This window comes from Mesoplodon mirus, assembly GCF_964341445.2.
Source record: "Mesoplodon mirus genome assembly, chromosome: 4".
In the NCBI taxonomy this organism is placed as follows: Eukaryota; Metazoa; Chordata; class Mammalia; order Artiodactyla; family Ziphiidae; genus Mesoplodon; species Mesoplodon mirus.
Genome location: NC_138979.1, coordinates 140037488 through 140058842, shown reverse-complemented (window position 1 = coordinate 140058842; position 21355 = coordinate 140037488). Strand labels below are relative to the sequence as shown.

Below are 21355 nucleotides of genomic sequence, written 5' to 3'. Positions count from 1 at the left end.
CGGTCTTAAGTACCATTGCTAGCAATTCTGAGTTAGTGGGGGGCCCAATGTCTGCCGTTTTCATGGGCATTCCAGGTGATTCTGAAACAGGTGATCCAGGGATCACAGTCTGAGAAAAAATGATGTAAGTGGACAAATGCACAAACTCCAAGTGGCCCCTTCACTGGAAATTTAAAGATGCTTTTGTCGCAGGCACGAATCCTGGGAGATCCAGCATCTCCTTACTAACAGGCTCTGTTACTGGCATAATTTGAAGGACATACAGAAGGGTATCTTGACTGAGAAATCTCCAAGAAGCTGTGAATCTAGAGTTCTAAGCCTTTATCTTCTCTAGTACTCCTTTTTTTTTTTTTTTTTTTTTTTTTTTTTTGCTGTACGCGGGCCTCTCACTGCTGTGGCCTCTCCCGTTGCGGAGCACAGGCTCCGGACACACAGGCTCCGCGGCCATGGCTCGCGGGCCCAGCCGCTCCGCGGCATGTGGGATCTTCCGGGATCGGGGCACGAACCCGTGTCCCCTGCATCGGCAGGCGGACTCTCAACCACTGCGCCACCAGGGAAGCCCTCTAGTACTCCTTTTAAATCATGAGCAGCTTATGGAGAACAGCATGTTTTCCGTTCAATTTTTTCTTTTTGTAGAGGAGGAATCCCCATGTGGCATACCCATAACATGTTCAAGTGTAAATTCATCTCATGTATCTTCACGGTCCAGCCTGCCAGAGCCTGGACTCTTCCGCATCACCTTTCTCTGTCCCCAGGCACTGTACCCAGGGAGAAAGGCTTTTCAAGAGCCTCATGTGAGTTTTTCCCTCTTTAGGTGCCTCTATTAACAAACCCCTAAAGAAAATTCATGAATTCCTATTTCCTCATCCATCTTGTTATGTGTCATCATCCTTCTCAAATTAACCATAGAATCGATGGGCGAGGTGGTCCATGGGCTTTCACAATAAAATCGACTGCATATGAAATGAATCTGAAAATTCCATTTATTAAAACAAATACATTGTCCATGGGGGGATGAAAATGTACACATCACATTCAGGTTTTTCTGCTTTAACATTTCTGTATTTCCCTCTCTTTGAAAGATACACTCCATAGATCTTATGTAGGAAAAATGTGAACAGTTCTAGGGCTGGGAAAACAATGTATATGTAACAATTCACCATTGCCAAGAGCAGCTAGAAGCAAATATTAAAAAAAAAAAAAAGTACAACAATCCCTTAAGACAGCATGCTTCTCAAAATTCCTTTTGTAAATATGAGTATATGGAGAAATGGTTTAAAACTTTTCCTTGGTGAGCAATCTCTTTCAAATATTATTAGCAAAATTAGCCTCAGTTCAAAGTACTAATTCACACACTCTGACTTAAATAGCACTTGGTTTAAAATGGAAAGAAAAAAAAGAAAACAGATTTAATATTGAGGATGAGGCAAGATTGGTTTTTTCTTAATAGAGTTTGCATTCTAAATATGAGCTTTATTATTACTGTTTAAAGAATTCCATGGCAGATTTTCATTACTACCCAATATATTATATATGTAAATTAGGGCCTTGAATAATTAAGCTAAGTTTTCCTATTAGTTACCCCTTAAGATAAAATTATGCTGGTGAAAATTATTGTTAAATTTCTAAAAGAATTAAAACTCTTTAGAGGCATAAATAATCAAAAGATTATTTCCCCCTTAACAAGTAAAAATACCAATGAATCAAAACTCATAGAAAAACTCTGGGACTATAAATCCCTTCTGTAGCACATGAAATTATGAAAAAGTCAAAGATTTTTCTTAAATTTAATTTCAGATGGGCTGTGTATTTTCTGCTTTCTTTCTCCTTTGATAAACAAGGTCACATGAAGTTTGGAACTTCCTTAACTTTTAATTACCAGAGCTGTATTCCTAAAAGTTTTAATTCCATTTTAATTGCTCCAAAGACCTAGCTTTACATGAAAATATAGAGTCCTTCTGAGAAAAGTAAATGGTGTGGATTATGAAAAGCATCAGGGTCTTATAATGACGCCTTAATCACCACCAAAGAGTGCTTATTCACAGTTGTTTTTATGTGACCACATATTCAATTCATATTTCCACTCATTTTTAAAATGTGGTTGGGTTTTAGCTGATTCCACAGTATTACTAAGCCAATGGTACAATACTGTAGTTTAATAAATACTCTGACAGGTTTTTTCCCCTCTAAATCTTCTTCAGTGTCCCACTGACTGTAGCAAAATCCCAAGGTTTGAACAGAAGTATCTGGTTATAGGAGTGCATTCATACATTTCAACATGTCTTAATATTCTCTTCCCCCTCCCCAGGCATGAGTTTTCATTGGATGTATTTATTCTTTTACCATCATGCCCATACAAGGAGCTAAGGAGAATGTTTATCAAGTCTGTTTCAAGATCTGTCCTTGGCATACTACATCTTTTTATCTTCCTTTTTTCCTTCCTTTCCATCTTTTTTTTTTTAGTGGGAGGAAGAGAATGGAAAGAGAATAAAATTAATTCAGAAATGGTCTTTCGAGATTTCAAAGCAAACAAGGAATTGTAAGAGAGCCCACACCTGCCTGGGAATCACACAGAAAAAAATGAGACAGACTTCCAGGCCTCCCATTACTGGTGGAACCACAAAGAAAAATCACTTTCAATGTAATTTCTTGGGAAGAGAGAGCTCAAGCTGCAAGGAAGTTTGTAAATAAGACTCTAACAAACAAAGCAGAGAACAAAAACAAATAAAAGATTCTATTGAAAATTTTGGTGGGTAAAAAACAAAGGTCATTTCAGAGGCAAAAAGAGACAGAACCCTTTCTGGTGGAGCTGCTGGGGGCAGCAGCTGCCCCCTTCTCCCTAGCCCGTGAGCAGCCAGGTTCTGAGAGTGGGTCTGGTCTGGAGTTGTGGGTTTATTTCTCCTGATACTTAAACAAACAAGGGCCACCTTTTTTCTTGTTAAGAACAGCACAGAAAGGCTTCTTTCAATCTAGAATTTCTGTGATTCAGGGAAAAAGGGAATTTGCTCAGACTCTTCGATAAAAGCACTTCCCAACTCAGGGTGAATCTTTGCCTCTGTCGCTTGGCACTCCCTGTGCTGCCCTGGGTCCTGGATCAAACCAAAATGCTTTGGATTCTGGAAAATATGTTGAAGATGTGTTGACGCCACTGTTAACTAGGAGGTATTTTAGGCATGGCTAAGGCTCTGAAGTAATCTCAATTTTCAAGATACTGAGTTTTTTCCTCCCCAGCTTCCTTTCTCTTTCATTCCTTTTCTAAACTTTATAGTAAAACTTTTTCTTTACTTTATAGCAAAACTGAATGGATGTAACATGGGGACATTTTCATGCAGTATTACTCAAAAATTGTCACAAATATATGAAAGCACCAATCACAACACATGATTTACTTTTACTTGCAGAATCAAAGCTACCATGTACAAATGTTAGGAACAGTGATAAAAGAATACAGACAACCGGCATTTGTTGTTGTTTTTACCATGAGGATAAACCACGGGGAACATCTCCTTAAACCTTTTGGGTGCTCATCCTTCGAGTTCAATCTTACAGACAAATCAAGCCTTATCTCTTTACTACACTAATGGGGAGGGGTGGAAGGAGGGGTAGGGGAGAAGGGAAAAAGAAAGGCACAAAGACGAAACATCAACGCCATTAAACCGAACCGCACCTACACTGGACGACTCAGCTTGTCAAAGGGTATTCTAAAGGCAATATTCATTCCAAGAAGGTCATACATATCTGAGCTCAGTACAGCTGTCTTATTTTTTAAATATGAAGCAGAAACATAAGGTTTGGGAGGGATAGCAGGGAAGAAATGACACCGATTTTATCTTTACATACTCCCCTCCTCCAGGCAATTCTGCGGACATCAGATCTCTTAACTCGGGGTGTGGATCAGCTCTCATTCTCATAAAGGGGACCAGTTCTTTAAACATGCATAGCCTGGAGTCTCCAGGATGGTTCTCCTCCCTCTCTTTAAATGCTGTGGACTAGAAAGGTGCCCACTTTGCTAAAAACTCTACATCAGTGTCCCTGGAGCCCCGAGGCTCCTCAGGTTCCTCTTGAAGACTTAAAGGATAGCACAGAAAAACTTCTTCTCCCTAAATGGGTTCTCTGAAGCCGGAACAGGCGTCAGGAGGGGATCTTCCTTGGCATGCGCTTCACAGTAGGCCATCAAGTCTGCAGCTGCCTTGGACACCTGGAAAAGACGACAAAAACAACCAAAACTTGAGATGGGGCGTCGACGAAGGCATTGATGCAGGCGCAACGAGTCAAGGCTCAGGCCTGGGTGTCCAAACTGCCTGGGTTCAAGTGAAGCAAGATACTCGTGACCCATAAACCTCTGTTTCCTCATCTGCGAAGAAAGGAGCTGATGATCTTGACCTTACAGGACTGTTGCAAGCAGGTCCGGGATTAGGGTGAGGTGAGGCTCTGAGGGTACAACACTGAAGGAGGTGTTCAGGGTCATGCAAATATCAACCTTGTATTTGTCCAGCCCTGAGAGTGGGTGTCTCCTCAAATTCTGTGCCCCAGGTAGGTTGCTTCCCTTGTCCTAGTCCCAGCCCTGGCTGCAAGGATTAAGTGAGGTAATTCACATAAATCATTTAGTGCCTGGAACATAGGAAGATTTCCACATAGGCTGGCCATCATTATCATTCTGTAGTTGTGTCTCTCTGCTTCAGAAATTGTGCTAGGGATGCCTAAAGCCATGTTGATTTCCTTTTTTAACAAACACATCAGAGATATTATATACTTATACATACACACATAACCTTATATGTTATGCATTTTTATATTTTATATATATTATGTATGATAAGATATTAGTATGTTATAATTTATTACACATTATATATATTCCTTCAATCAAGCATTGCACCCTTTAGGGAGTCCCACTGGGAGGCTGGTCAGTGATCTCAGTGATGCTGTTGTTTCGTAACACTTCTCACAACACTTCTGTAGCTCCTTGTTGGTGGTCTTCTGGAGTACCTTCCTTTGATCAGCTTTGACAGTGGCAAATTTTCACTACTTGAGAGGGGATTTAATTTGGGGTAGTAAACTAAAAGTTATTTGTAACCACATCTGGGGACTAGGTGGATGATGATCCATCTGGGGAATGCCACTGGGGGTCAAAAATCATAAAGTCAAGAGTCAATTTCTTATGTGACCTCATACGTTTGCTCTGGAAATCACTCCAAACATTTTCCACATCACTGTACTACTAAAATAGCCTCTCAAAGTGACTACTGAAAGGATAATCCTCTGTAAGAGTGGAGAGATTATAGTATTTCTGAAAAGATTCACTGCCCCTCCTATATGTGGGTTATACATACCCATACAATGGCATCAGACTTGCTCTGGCCAATGAGACATGAGTAGTAGTGATGTGAGTCACTTTGGGGCAGAAGCTTCAAGAACCAATGCATAGTTTGCCTCTGCCATTTTGTCTAACTGAAATAATTTACTGTAAACCACCTTAATTGATTCAGAGGTTTTAGTAAAACATGGTGGCCATACTCTTGATTTGTTCCTTGTCCCAGGATTGAGTTGATTAGAACTTTGTCACTTAAAGGCTTTTCAATGTTATAGTGTACAGGTTGGAAATGAGAATCAATTTCATCTTCTGATCCCATAAATCTTTGAATGTTTGGACTCTATCTTCCGTTTTTCTCAAACCAGATAGAGGCAATATTCCAGGTAGAGGTTGCTTGAAGGTAACATGGTGTGGAGTGGCAGCTATCTGTGATGACATGTGGGTGAGAAGAAGAATGAAAAGTATATCTTTGCTATTGTAGCCTCTAAGAATCAGAGGAGAGAGCCTTTTGTTACTGCAACAAAACCGAGTCTATGCTGACTGATATAAAGAGGTATAGGTACTGATATGTATGTTAGTTTCCTCTTTCTGGCTAAACAAAACCCAATCTAGGTGGCTTAAAATAACAGCAATTTATTCCCTCAGTCAGTGCTAGAGGCTAGAAGGTTGAGGTCAAAGTGTCAGCAGGGTTGGTCCCTACTGGAGGCTCTGATGGAGAAGCATCTGTTCCATGCTTCTCAATCAGTGTCTGGTGGTCGCTGGCACTTGGTGTACCTTGGCTTGTAGATGCATCATTCCACTTTCTGCCTCCACCTTCACATGGTATTCTCTCCTGTGGGTCTCTGTCCTTGCATGGCATTCTCCTCTTTGCCTATGTCCAAATATCCTACACACCAGTCATCAGATTAGGCTCACCCTAATCCAGTATGACCTCAACTTAACTTGATTACATCTATAAACACCCTACTTCCAAATAAAATCACATTCTAAGGTTCTAGGTGGGCATCAATTTTAGGGGATGCTCTTCAACCCAGTATAGCATATTTGTGTAAAAGTCAGTCTCACTATTTTTAAATTGTAAATCATTTTTTATTTATCTTTATTCTAGCTCCACTGAGATATAATTCACATATAATGTTGTGTGAGTTTAAGGTATACAGTGTAATCATTCGATACACTTCTATATTGTGAAATGATTACCACAGTATGGTTAGTTAACACCCCAACACCTCACATAATTACCTTTTTCTTTAATTGTGGTGAGAACATTTAAGAGTTACTTTCTTAGCAACTTCAAGTATGTAATTCAGTATTGTTAACTACAGTCACCACATTGTACATTAGCTCCCCAGAAGTTATTCTTCTTATAACTGGAAGTTTGTATCCTTTGACTGACATCTCCCCATATCCCTCACCACCCCCAGCCCCTGACAACCACCATTCTACTCTGTTTCTCTGAGTTCAGGTTTTTTAGATTCTACATATAAGTGACGGTATTCATCTTTCTCTGTCTGACGTGTCTCACTAACATAATGCCCTCCGAGTCCACCCAAATGGCAGAATATCCTTCTTTCTCATGGCTGAATAATACTCCACTGTAAATATATAATACATAATACATCTTCTTTCTTCATTCATCCGCAGATGGACTTAGGTTGTTTCCATGTCTTGGCTATTGTGAATAGGGCTGCCATGAATATGCAAGTGCAGATACCTCTTTGAGATCTTGATTGGCCATATATATATATATCAGAAGTAGGATTGCTAGATCCTATGATAGTTCTATTTTTAATTTTTTGAGGAACCTCTGTACTATTTTCCATAGTGGCTGTACCAATTTATGTTCCCATCAATAGTACACAAGGGTTCCCTTTTCTCCACATCCTTGCCAACACTTTTTATTGCTCGTCTTTTTTGGTAATAGCCATTCTAACAAGTGTAAAGTGATATCTCATTGTGGTTTTAATTTGCGTTTCCCTGATTAGTGGTATTGAACATCATTTCACACACTCATTGGACATTTATATCTTCTTTGGAATAAAGTCTATTCAGTTCCTCTGCCCATTTTTAAATCAGATTGTTTGTTTGCTATTAAGTTGTATGAATTCTTTACATTAACCCTTTATCAGATACAAGGTTTGACATTTTTCTCCCATTCCACAGTTTGCTTTTTCATTTTGTTGACTCTTTCTTTTAATGTGTGGAAGCTTTTTAGTTTCATGTAGTTGCACTTATTTATTTTTGTTTTTCTTGCATGTACTTTTGGTGTCATATCCAAGAAATCATTGCCAAGATCAATGTCAAGGAGCTTACCCTGTATGTTTTCTTCTAGGAGTTTTACAGTTTTAGATCTTATATTGAAGTCTTTGATCCATTTTGAGTTAACTTTTGTGAGTAGGATAAGGCAGGGGTCCAGTTTCACTTTGCTGCCTGTGATTATCCATTTTTCCCAACACCACTTATTGAAGAGACTATCATTTTCCCATCAAGCACTCTGGTTCCTTTGTCAAATATTAGTTGATGGTATATGCTAGGGTTTATTTCTAGGTTCTTGATTCTGTTTCATTGTTTCATTTGTCTATTTTTTATGCCATACTCTTTTTTATTACTATAGCTTTGTAATATAGTTTGAAATCAGGGAGTGTAATGCCTCCAGCTTTGTTCCTCTTTCTCAGAATTGCTTTGGCTATTTGGAGTCTTTTGTGGTTCCATATGAATTTTATGATTTATTTTTTTATTTCTGTGAAAACATCCATTGGAATTTTGATAGAGATTGCATTGAATCTATAGATGGCTTTGGGTAGTATGGACATTTTACAGATGTAGAGAAGAAACGTATGGACACCAAGGGGGTAAAGCCACGGGTGGTGGTGGTGGTGGTGTGATGAGTTGGGCAATTGGGATTGACATGTATACACTGATGTGTATAAAACTGATGACTAATAAGAACCTGCTGTATAAAAAAATAAATTAAATTAAATTAAAAATTTTTTAAAAATTAATTCTTCTGATCCATGAACATAGGATATCTTTCCATTTATTTATGTCTTAATTTCTTTCATCAGAGTCATAATTTTTAGTGTACAGATCTTTCAACTCCTTGAGTAAATTTATTCCTAAGTATTTTATTTTTGAAGCTATTGTGAATGGGATTTTCTTTATTTCTTTTTCAGTTATTTCATTGTTAGTGTACAGAAACACAATTGATTTTTGTATGTTGATTTTTTATCTGGCTACTTTACTGAGTTCATTGATTAGCTCTAACAGGTTTTTTTGTTTTATTTTTTGGTGAAATTTTTAGGGTTTTCTCTATATAAGATCATCATCTACAGAGACAATTATACTTTTTTTGTTTCTATTTAAATATCTTTTATTTTTTCTTCCCTGACTGTTCTGGCTAGGACTTCCAGTACTATGTTAAATAGAGTCATGAGAGTGGGTAACCTTGTCCTATTTCTGATCTTACAGGAAAAGCTTTTAATCTTTTACCATTGAGTATGATGTCAGCTGTGGGCTTGATATATATATGGATTTTATTATGTTGAGGTACATTCCTTCTATACCCAATTTGTTGAGAGTTTTTTATCAAGAAAGGGTGTTGTATTTTGTTAAATTTTCTTTCTGCATCTAAATGAGATGATCATATGATTTTTATCTTTCATTCTATTAATGTGATGTATCACATTTATTGACATGCATACATTGCACTATCCTTGTATCACAGGAATAAATCCCACTCGTTTGTGGTATATGATCCTTTTAATGTGCTGTTGAATTTGGTTTGCTAATATTTTGTTGAGAATTTTAGCATTCATATTCATCAGGGATATTGGTTTACAGTTTTCTTTTCTTGTAATGTCCTTATCTGGCTTTGGTATCAGGGTAATTCTGGCCTGTAAAATAGTTTGGAAGTATTCCCTACTCTTCAATTTTTTGGAAGAATTTGAGAAGAACTGGCATTAATTTTCTAAATGTTTGGTAGAATTCACCAGGAAAGCCATCTGGTCCTGAGATTTTCTTTATTGGGAAATTTTTGATTACTGATTCAATCTCCTTACTAGTAACTAGTCTGTTCAGATTTTCTATTTCTTTCTTTTTTTAAAAAATAATTTTAGTTATTTATTTTTTAATTTTGGCTGCGTTGGGTCTTCATTGCTGTGTGTGGGCTTCCTCAAGTTGTGGAGAGTGGGAGCTACTCTTCATTGTGGTGCACGGACTTCTCACTGTGGTGGCTTCTCTTTGTTGCAGAGCATGGGCTCTAGGCACGCGGGCTTCAATAGTTGTGGCTCATGGGCTCTAGAGCACAGGCTCAGCAGTTGTGGCGCACAGGATTAGTTGTTCCGTGGCATATGGGATCTTCCTGGATCAGGGCTTGAACCCATGTCTCCTGCATTAGCAGGCGGATTCTTAACCACTGTGCCACCAGGGAAGTTCCCAGATTTTCTATTTCTTAATGATTCAGTCTTGGTAGGTTTTGTGTTTCTAAAAACTTATCCATGTCTTTTAGGTTATCCAATTTGTTGCATATGATTGTTCATAAGTAGTCTCAGGATCTTTTGTATTTCTGTGATATCAGTTGTAATGTCTCTTCTTTCATTTCCAGTTTTACTTATTTGAGTCTTTTCTTTTTTTCTTAGTCTAGCTAAAGGTTTTTCAATTTTGTTCCATCTTTTCTAAAAACACAGCCCTTATGTTTGCTGATTTTTTCTGTTGTTTTTCTGGTCTCTATTTCATTTATTTCTGCTCTTTGTGTTTGCTTCCTTCTGGTAATTTTGTGCTTAAGCTATTTTTTTCTTGTTCCTTGAAGTATACAGTTAGGTTGTTTATTTGAAATCATTTTTAGTTTTTTCTTAATGTAGGTGTTAATCACTATAAACTTCCCTCTTAGAACTGCTTTTGCTGCATCCCATATATTTTGGTATGTTTTGTTTCCTCTTTTTGTTTGTTTCAAGATTAAAAAAAATTTTTTTTTGTATTTCTTCTTTGATTCATTGCTGGTTATTCACAAGTGTGTTGTTTAATTTCTGCACATTGGTGAACTTCTCAGTTTTACTCCTGTTATTGATTTCTAGTTTCATACAGTTGTGATTGGAAAAGATTCTTGGTATGATTTCAAGCTTCTTAAATTTGCCAAGACTTGTTTTATGACCTATTATTTGACCTATCCTAGAGAATGTTCCGTGTGCACTTAAGAAGAACGTATATTCTGTGGCTGTTGGATGTGACGTTCTGTATATGTTTGTTAGGTTAACTTGGTCTAAAGTATAGTTCAAGTTCAACATTTCCTTATTGATTTTCTGTCTGGATGATCTATCCATTGTTGAAAGTGAGGTATTAAAGTTCCCAGCTATGACTGTATTGTCTATTTCTCCCTTTAGGTCTGTTAATATTTGCTTAATGGTACTAATGGTTAATATTTGCTAAATAGGTACTCTGATTTTGGGTGTGTATATATTTATGATTACTGTATCCTTTTAATAAATTAACCTGGTTATCATTATATAATGACTTTCTTTGTCTCTTGTTACAAGTTTTGACTTAAATTCTCACTCTTTAATAGGTATTACATTGCTTATAAAAATATTTTTATTGTGTTTCTATTTTGTTCCAGACATTAAGTTTTCTCTATTGATCTACAAAATAATCCTGAGGTAGGAACTATTATCCTCCTTTTATAGATGAATAATTTAGGCTCAGTACATTGCATGAGTCGTTCAATGTCATATAGCAAAGTACACAGCAGAAGAACTTGAACGTTAATGTTTTGCCATTAAGCCACAGCCATCTACATACAAACTACTCAAATGCAGGGGTAGTTCCAAAGGTTGATTGAAATTCTTTGTGCATCTTTATGAAATGCTATTATGACAGAACAAAAGGAAACAGCCTGTTCTTGTCTTAGCTCCTGTAAATGAAAGCAAAGAACAGACTTTCAGAATCTTAATGACCTCTTTTTGGTTTTGCTTTTTTAATTGTTTGAGCTGTAGTCATTATTATGCCAAATGGGAGCTTAGCTGCAAGCAGCAGAGACTGGAAAATAGTAATATGTAAAACTTACTTGTTAACAAGAGATCTAACAGTATCCCTACTCATCTGCAATGCTCACATACAAATATGTGGCAGGAACTGTCAAAATCTTTTTATGGTACAGGAAGTACTATACTGGGCAAAATTTAATAGCTTAGAGTTGCTCATATCTTGTATTTGAACACTTGACTCTGAACAATTTCCTTCTAAAAATATATCATGTGTTTTATCATGTTTCCTCAACTAGATTGCAATCTCCTGTGGGTGATGGTCCAATACAATGTCAGAATCCTAGCAGTAATTAGAACAATTGCTAATATTTGTCTGCCCTTGCTACATGTCAGAACTGTGCTAACCACTTTACATACAGTATTTTATTTAATCCTTACAACAACATTATGGGTCACAAGCTATTATTATTATCCTCATTTTTAATATGTGAAGCTGGGGCTTCATTAGGTAAACATTTGCCCTAGTTCTCACAGCTCGTGAGTACCTGAGTCATGAATCTCAGTGTTCTTGACTTAATCTTTATGAATGCTCTTTCTTTCGAACCCATAGCTTCATCCTTGTTCCTTACTTTTCAGTGAGTCACAGCAACAGTCTGCCTAGCAAATCTTCTTGCTTTCTAACTATCCTTGCTAACAATGTGCATACAGATTCTTTTACGTTTCACATTCCTAGGCCTAGTTCTTCCATGAAGACTTCACCAGTAACTTTAGGTAATCTCTCCCTTTTCCATCCTGTTGATTCTTCCTACAAAAATATCTCAAATTTGGGAGGTGATCAAGATGGCAGAGTAGGAGGACCTGGAACTTACCTACCCCCACAAATACAACAAAAAAACACCTAAATGTGGAACACTTCTCACTGAAAACTAACCAGAAACTGGCAGAAAACTCCTGAACAACCAAGGCTGAAAGAAAGATCTACACAGAATTGGGTTGGAAGGGAAGAGAAGAAATCAGGTCAGGACCGTGGCCCAGGGAGGGGACTCAGAAGAAAAGGGAGATTATAGGGGTAGAGATCCTCCCTGGGGAGTGAGTGGTTCGAGCTACATATTGTAGGCTCCAGTCCTGGGGTCTGGCACAAGGAAGACAAGCTCCCTTAGCTGATTGGAGGGCTGGGGGGACTAACACAAGGGCTGTGGGAAGCCCGGACTCTGTCTACTTGTGAGGAGTGCACATACGTGCTTGATTTCTCCTGAGGCAGAGTGGAGAGGGCTGACTGAAACTGCATGGGTGGCTGACTGGTTTCCCATGACTGCCTGGTGCTCTGCAGCTTGAGGAGTGAATACTCCAGCCCTGTTTACATCATGTCATAGCTCCACACTGGAGTGAACGCTGCCATGACAGAAAGAACTCAGCTAAGAGACACAGAGGTGGCTCAGACCTGAAGCACTGTGTGAGCAGGGTGGGGGCAGCCATTACTGGCACTCACACAGGCAGTGCATCAGAAGCAGCCTGGAACTCTGTGGCTGGACCACTGCAGCTTGTACCCTGTCAGACGCTGAGAGCCCAAGTGGGCCCCTCTTGCTCCAGCACTGCTCCCAAGGGTGCTGGTGCTGGGAGAGGGGAGAGTTCACACTTAAAGGGAACAGAGCCAGCTCAAACCTGACCCTCAGAGCTTCTGCTCCAGCAACTTGGGACCTGCCCGAATCCCAATTAGGGCAGTAACAGCCACTGAGCAAACAGGAAGCCCTGGCTCACACCTGGCTCTGGCCCTAGCCTCTCCACCTCCAGCCCCACCTCCTACCAAGGTGATAGATGCCAGCACACCCTGAGGAAAGACATGACTTGTGTTCACGTCAAATCCAGCTCTCCTACCAAAGCCATTGAGTACATGCTGACTGTATAGGGATGCTCCCAGAAAAATATCTCAAACTTGTCCCCTTATTGTCACCTCTCTTGCAACTACCCTGGTCCAAGCCTCCACCTTCTTTTCCCACAATTACTGAAATAACCTCTTAAATAAAAAATTCCAAGGGATATTTTATAGGCTGAATGTTTGTGTCCCCCCCCCACCCCCAATTCATATGTTGAAATCTAATCCCCAGTGTGATGGTGTTTGGAGTTGGGGCCTTTGTGGGGTGACTAGGTCATAAGAGTAGAGCCCTCATGAATGGAATTAGTACTCTTATAAAAGAGACCCCGGAGAGGTCCCTTGCCCCTTTAACCATGTGAGGTCACAGAGAGAAGGTAGCCTTCTACAAATCAGGAAGCAGGCCCTTACTAGACACCATATCTACTGACACCTTGATCTTGGACTTATAGTCTCAGAACTGTGAGAAATAAATATCTGTTGTTCATAAGCCACCTAGTGTATGGCATTCTGTTATAGTAGCTCAAATGGACTAAGACAGGATCCATGAATAGAATGCAGGGTGTGCTCTGTTAAGTTCAATGATTTAAAAAAATAACATCTTTATTTTCACTAATCTGAAATGGAAATCTAACATTTCTTTCCATTATAGATGTAGACAACACAATTAGCATTAACAGTTTCTGTGACTTAGTCACCAATAAAAATCAGATATTTTCCATCACATTACAGTTACTGCAGATATCTCAACATTTATTTACGTTCTTTTGCTTTATAAGTATAGACCCACTATTACATCCTATATAATCAGTTAATAAAGAAGTATATATATTTAGCTGTACCACAAATGTTTTCTGATAAACTATATTTTAATATAATTGGCTTCCTTTGTAATTTAAAAACATTATTCTGAGAAGGAGACCATATGCTTCGGCAGACAGCCAAACAGGTCTAGGGGCACAAAAGATTTTAAGAATCTCAATTGTAAATAACTTCTCTACTTTTACAATTGTGCCAGGAGTAGTACTCTCCATACTACAGCTAGAAAGATATTTTTAAAATATAAATTGACTCATATCACTCCCCTAATTAAAACTTTCAAGAGCTTCCCATTGTACTTTGTGGAAAGCCAAGACATCATAAAAACAGCCTGTGGGTCCTGCTTACTTTGGGCCTGTCATCTCTCCAATTTCATGTTGTAGCATTTTTTCCTCCCACACAGGTCTCCTCTCTCTAAGTTCGTGAAAGCTCCAAGTTCTTTTCTGCCTCAGAGCTTCACATATACAATTCCCTGGAACGGTCTTCTCCCCATCTCCTCACCAGGCTGGCTCCTTCTCTTCCTTCAGGGGTGAAATACCATTCTTTGCAGAGTCTTTATTGACTACCTCATCCAATAATGACTTTCCTCATTAGCCTCTTTCAGAGCAACCCATCCTTTTCCTTCACAGAAAAACATTTATTACAATTTATAATTACAACCATTGTTTGTTTATTTGATGTTTGATGTTTCCCTTTTGGCATTCTGCTCTATGAAGGCAGCAATCATATCTATTTTATTCACGACTGTGTCATCAGTGCCGGCACATAGGAAACACTCAAATAATTGCTGAAGAAGTTCTCAAATACAATCTTAATCAACAAATACTCCATTCACCTAATATTTACTGAGTACCTAATTGCCAGTCACAGTTCTGGGGGATTGGCATAATCAGGGAACAAAATAAACAAAGCTTCCTGTCCTTGTGGAACTTATGCAGTATTCTAGACTTCCAATTCTGATGATGATGGAGGAACAGCAAACAATTAAACCCTCCTGCTTTAACTTAAAAACTGAAAAAAAAAAAGTGAACAAATGTTTTTTAAGTAGTAGAGAACAGGCAGCAGAGGACAGTGATCCCTGAGAGAAGGGAGGCAAGAAAAGCCCCAAGAATGTTTCAGCAGTACTGCTTGAAAATGGTTTCTAGGCCACAGCACAGGGAGGGGCTACCCAAACAGATTTCATGAACCTCCTTGAGTTGAGGAGAGAGTGACAGAGAAGAAAGAGCTACACACATATACAAACAAAGAGAGAGAGAGAGAGAGAGAGTGAGAGAGTGTGAGAGAGCAATCTGGAGGCCTCCAGAGGATTCCTTTTGAGTCTTTAGCTAATTACTGATCAGCACATATGTGGGAGAAAACTGCTTGAGGCTGTGCAAAGAATTTCAGAAAGGATCAAGTAAAACAATCCCTGGTGATCACACAGGGCTGGAATAGTTTGTGTTTCTACTGGCTAGAGTACATAGATCTCTTAACACATAGGGGATTAAGCAGAGTCTTAAAAAGGGTATGTTCAGTAGTGGTGCCAAGTAGGCCTTGGTTAAAGGCTATTGTGGACCCACCTATCAAAGTTTAAAAGTAAGCCTTGAACAGATCAAAATGTTTCCAAGTAACTTAATTGGACCTCAGAACAAACCCCCCAAATATTTAAAGAAACAAGAAATTTCATTATGCCACAAAATAAAATTCACAATGTCTGGAATCCAAAAAAAAAATAAATCCAGACATACAAGTAAGTAGGGGGAATAAATCTATCCCATAATGAGGAGAAAAATTAATCCAAATTGATTAATCTCATAATGAGGAGAAAAAGACCCAGAACTGACATAGATGATAAAATTAATAGATAAGGATGCTGTTAAAACAGCTATTGTAAATATTTTCTATATAATCAAGAAAATAAAGGAAAGCAAAATAGGAATAAAAGAGACATGGAAGATATTAAAAAGACCCAAATCAAATTTCTAGAGATACAAAACACACTGAATGGAATTAGCACCTGATTAGACATTGCAGAAGAAAAGATTGGTGAACTTGAAGACAATAATGGGAACTCTCCAAAGTGAAGCACAGAGAGAAAACAGACTGAAAAAACAAACAAACAAAAAACCCCAAATACAGAAAACAACACCCTGCAAAAAAATCCCAGAACACACTGAGCTAGGAGACAACTTCAAGTGGCCTAATATACATATAATTGGAGTCTCTGAGGAGAGGAGAAAGATGGTGTGTGGAAGAGAGGAAAGAAAAAATATTTGAAGACATAATAACTGAAAATTTCCGAATTTGATAAAAACTACAAACCCACAGGTTTAAGTAACTCAACAAAATCCAAATGAAAAAATATGAATCAAACTACACCAATGCACAGCATAATCAAATTGCTTATATAGTATTTGAGTAGGAGGATGGAGAGAAGAAAATGAAACATAATAAATAGCTATAGAGAATGTGAGATGGTAGTAAGTTTTATAAGAAAATGAAAAGTAGAGAAGGGTAAAAGGGGTTAAGAGTGTATATATGGGTGGGGGGCATGGAAGACAGGTTGCAATAGTTAGGCTTAATTGAGAAGGTAATCAATCTTTGAGTAAAAACTTATACAATAAAGTTTATGGTAAGAGAAATGGGGAGCCACTGATGTATTTTAAAGAAGCATTCTGGATGCTGGGTTGAGAATAGGACTCTATGGGAGTAAGGGTAGAAGTGGAGGTTCCTGGAGACTACTGCTGTAATCTAAGTGAGAGGTGACAGTGGTTCAGAACAGAGAAATAGCAGCAGAGGTGGTGATGAGAAGTATAATTCTGGATAAACAGCATTTCAATCTAGAATCACAGGATTTTATGATGGATTAGAGATAGTGTGTGAATAAAAAATAAGAACTAAGGATAACTCTAAGTTTTTGGACTGATCTAATGGAAAGATGGAGTTGCCATCATTTCAGCTGCAGGGAGAAAAGATTTGGGGAGGAAGACTGGGAATTCAGTTTTAGAAAGGTTGACATTGAAACATTTGTTAATGAGATATACAATGCTGGAGTTAGAAGCAAGATTTAGATTAGAGACATAAATTTGGGACTTGAGGCCATATAGATGGTACATAAAGCCTTGGGAATGAGTAAGATCACCAAAGGAGTACATTTAGATAGAAAAGAGAGGAACAAGGGTTGAACCCTGGAACAACTTCAATGTAAGAAGTTGGGGAGCCTGAGAGGAACAGCAAAGGAAATTTAAAAGGAGTAGCTTGTGACAGTGGGGAGTACTGAGAGCCAAATGAAGAAAGTGCTTCAAGACATAAGGAATCATCAACCATGTCAATAGGTCAAGTAAGATGAAAACTGAGAATTGACTACTAGATTTAGTAATTTGAAGTCATTGGTGACCTTGATGAGACAAGCTTCAGTGGAATGGTGGAGTGAAATGGGTGTAGAGCAAATGGGGCCTCCTCCTCCTTCTTCTTTATGAACAATTCAATCTTAAAGGCTTAGGGTAGGACCAAGCAAGGTATTATAGTTTCCACAGTAGGTCAGGGGCCCGTGGTGGGATGTCAGAGCTGGAGCAATGTGAGGAGAGCATCTGTGCAGGGGGCAGCCTGGTGAGGCTTATGGCAGCCCAAGCGGGATGTGAAGGTATCTGCATCAGGCAGAGAGGTTATGGAGTGGGAGCTTGGTTCCATACATGGGAGTTGATCAAATAAGGATAAGAGGAGCCAGGTTTCTCACCAACAGTGAGGGGAGTTACAAATATGGAAAGTAGAAAGCTGGAATGAACCCTGTGGTGTAGGATAGGACCCGGTGGTGTTGATGTGAACTCATGGTTACATATACACATATGTACAGATAAAGAAATATAGATGTAAAAGTGTGTGTGTGCGTGCACACATGCCCTTGTGTGCATGCGTGTGTGAATTCTCTAGCTCTGTCCACTGAGAGGACCCAGGAGCAGCAACTCTTCAGCAATGAGCACACTTAGCATCGAGATCTAGATTTCTAAATACCATTCTCAAGGGAACTAGTGCTCTTGGAGAAAAGAATGGTTCCAGGGCTGGGCCAGGGAAATAACAAGAGGACCCTAGAGAATCTTTTTGTGCCGAACACTAAGGAAGTACTCAAAGAATGAGGGAGACATTTCAAAGGACACAGTAGCCAATGATTTAGCCTGTGCCAATTTAAACATAAAAAAATTAATGATGACAGTATCAGATTATAAATCATTCAATAAAAGAGGAAACCACAAGTGCATAATAAATTTTAAAAAATAGAATGTTTGATGAGGAATGGGATAGTTATATAGCCTCAAGATCCTTCCCTCAAATTCCAAATATTTCTTAATTACAAAGGAACAAAGAATACCTTTACATGGAGAAACCTGAAAGACACCACCTTAATCAAGTAATTAAGGTTAATATCACCAGTGACAATTTGAAATCATGTGCCACTGATAGAATGCAGTGAGATGGACACCCCATCAGCTCTCTGCTATTAATGTTTTGTTACTTTAATTAAATCATAAAGAAACAGCAGACAAACCTAAATTGAGTGACATTCTATAAAATAATGGCCTATAATCTTAAAAAATGTCAAGGTCATAAGAGTCAAGGAAGTCTATGGAACTGTGCCTGACAGGACAGCTAAATGCAACCCATGATTCTGAACTGGGTTCTTTTGCTCAAAGGGACATTATTGGGATGATTTGCAATACTTAAATGGGGTCTGAGGAGTAGAAGGTAGTGATGTATCAATGTTAATTATGCATGATGATTATATTATGATTATGTAGAAGAATGTTTTTACTTGTAGGAAATATTAAAGTATCCAGAGGTGATAGGGCACCTGTTGACAACTTTTCTCAAATGGTTCAGGGAAAAACAAAATTCTTTGCCTTGTATTTGAAACTCTTCTGTACCTTTGAGGTTATTTCTGGAGTAAAAGTATTTTTTCTAAAGAAAGGGAAAAGAGATATTAGACACAGTGAATATGGACAACTTTCTCAAGAAGTTATGTTGCAAAGCAGAGCAAACAAATGAGGCAGTTGCTGGAGGAGGAAATGGGGGGTTCAAGAGAAGAAATTTAAATTTTATTTAAGATGGAGAAGTAACACTATGTTTGAATAGTTGTTGGAAAGGATGAAATAGAGAACCAAAATTGGTGATTCAGAATGGGCAGTGAACTGCTGGAGCACGTTCCTGATGAGGGAGATGAGATCTGATGTGCAGTGAAGGAATTTACTTTTGATAAGAGCAAGGATCTCCCTGGATTGACAACTGCTGAAACCCAGCTACCCAGCAACCTCACCAAACTAGACTGGGGCTGAGAACCAGGGAGTAAGGGGTGGGGGACTCTAGACAGTCCCAATAAAAGCCACCAGATTGTGATTTTAGGCTCTGAAAAAATAGGAACCCATTCTAGGCAAATGCCCTGACAGCTTTAAGAAGAAGCAGTTGCCAGTAAGGATAAAAACCAGACCCAAGAATTTAAATGGTGAGTAAGTCTATAGCTCTGTCTTCATTACATCCTGAAATGGAAACACATTTTAAAATTAATGTTGCATAATGCTTGCAAGCCACCAGGCCAACAAGCACTGATAGGTCGTCACTGCCTATGTACGTGGGAAGTTGCCTGTGTGTTAAGGGTATCAATCACTCCTTCAGTTGAATTGCCTGCACTAATGGAGCCATCAAGGATTGACAACTTTAAATCGATGCTTAAAAGGACTTGAAAGATCACGCTGGGATGGAGGCTTAGAATGAGAAGTTATTGTGAACATCGAACATTGCCTGTCACAAGCCTGGCAAGATAGCTGAAGGCAAAAGAAACTGCCACACCTCTGGGAAGAGATCATAAGATTTTCACACTAGGAGAGATTGACTTGATATTTGTCTAGAAAGATCTTTTTACTCAGGTCAAAAGCTGCTGGCTACTTTAAAGTCTTTATTGTTCTTTGAATCATTAATATGTAATTCAAGTAAGGGAAAATTAAAAAATCTAGTTTGATCCTTAGTAAATGCAGAAGAAACATCTGTATTCTATGCTATGCCTTGGAATTATACTGAAAATACAACAGTTGGAATGGTCAGCAAGATTAGGAATGCCAGAAATGGAAAGCACCATATCACCATGATGTCCCATGTCACCAGGTGCCCGTATCACTGCTGGTGGCCAAAGGTGAGCCTAAAGGATCTCTCCACTATGATTGTGAAAAGCACCCAGGATCAAACTTTGGCTGTGATATAGAGAAAGTATAATTGTATGGATAAATATCTACTATTTTAAATTTGTAAAATAAAGTGAATATTTTAAATTATCTTGCCCTCCCTGTTCCTCCAAGGAGATATTAAACTGATGATACACATCAATAGGATTTTTTTTTTAAAGGAAATAGAAGAATTAATTTTCAAAACAAGCATCAAGAAAAGTACATGATATTTAATTGATATATCTCAATAAATAAAGAAAAGACATTCAAAATTATCATCCAAAATAGTTATATTTTTTAAGAAGGGAGAACTTCATCTGGCCTGAAAACTAGGTTATTCAGAAAATGACATTTCCTAGGGATTTTGAATTATCAAGGTTTAATAGTACTGCTTCTCTAGCTCCTAGGTATAATGCACAAGGTAAGAATATACTTGGTGCTTAACAAATATCTACTGAATTTTAAAAATTGTATCAACCCTCATAAAAATGAAGTTTTATGCTCAATTATTAATGTATGCCTGGGTTCAAATTAAATTTTTTGCTCCACTTTCAGCAAATCAAATGAATTAGGACTGGATATCTTTGAACACAGCCTTTTCCTCTATAAGTCCTAGACATACTATACCTATATTATTAACCCTGAAAATACTCTCAATTGGCCTATAAGGAAGGTTGAATCTTACTGTTCCTAATAAGTTGAATGCAAGCATTTTAGGGAAGAGATGTTAAAACTTTCAATTCAGATGCTGGAAAAGTATTTGAAAAGACCCAAACCTAAGATGTCTGTCCACTCTCTAGAATGAAGCATGATGTCTACCTGGCTTGTTTCTCACTACAGCTTTCCCTGAAGTTCAGTTCCAATGTATTATGAGTCAATTGTCAGAAAGATGGATTACTTATTAGAAATGTTTATATTTGGTTCCATAATTACACATATTTGTCAGTTATGAAAATCAGTCTGTTCTTTTCATGTTGAACTGTTTTCAAAAGAAGGTATACTATAAATGCTGGCTACTTATAATCATACATTTGACATGAAACAATTTACCTGTTTTAAAATGATCAATTATGCCCTTCTTTTTGGTATTTCACTGAATTTTATCCTGTTACAATGAGTTTTATTTGGCCAGTGACATCATGCTTGGAATTTCCCAAACTATAAATGTAATTGGAAATGTCATGCA

General features: G+C 38.2%; 1 protein-coding gene across 2 annotated transcripts in view; it reads right to left on the bottom strand.

Annotated features, from left to right (window-relative positions):
• Positions 1-960: 960 nt before the first annotated feature.
• Positions 961-21355, bottom strand: part of GNG2 (G protein subunit gamma 2) — a 130764-nt gene continuing 110369 nt past the window's right edge. For both annotated transcript variants that reach the window (XM_082617423.1, XM_082617422.1), the window contains one exon: positions 961-4198. In XM_082617423.1, coding sequence (XP_082473549.1) covers positions 4070-4198 — 129 coding nt within the window. In that variant the 3' untranslated portion in view covers positions 961-4069. The remainder of the gene's footprint in view (positions 4199-21355) is intronic.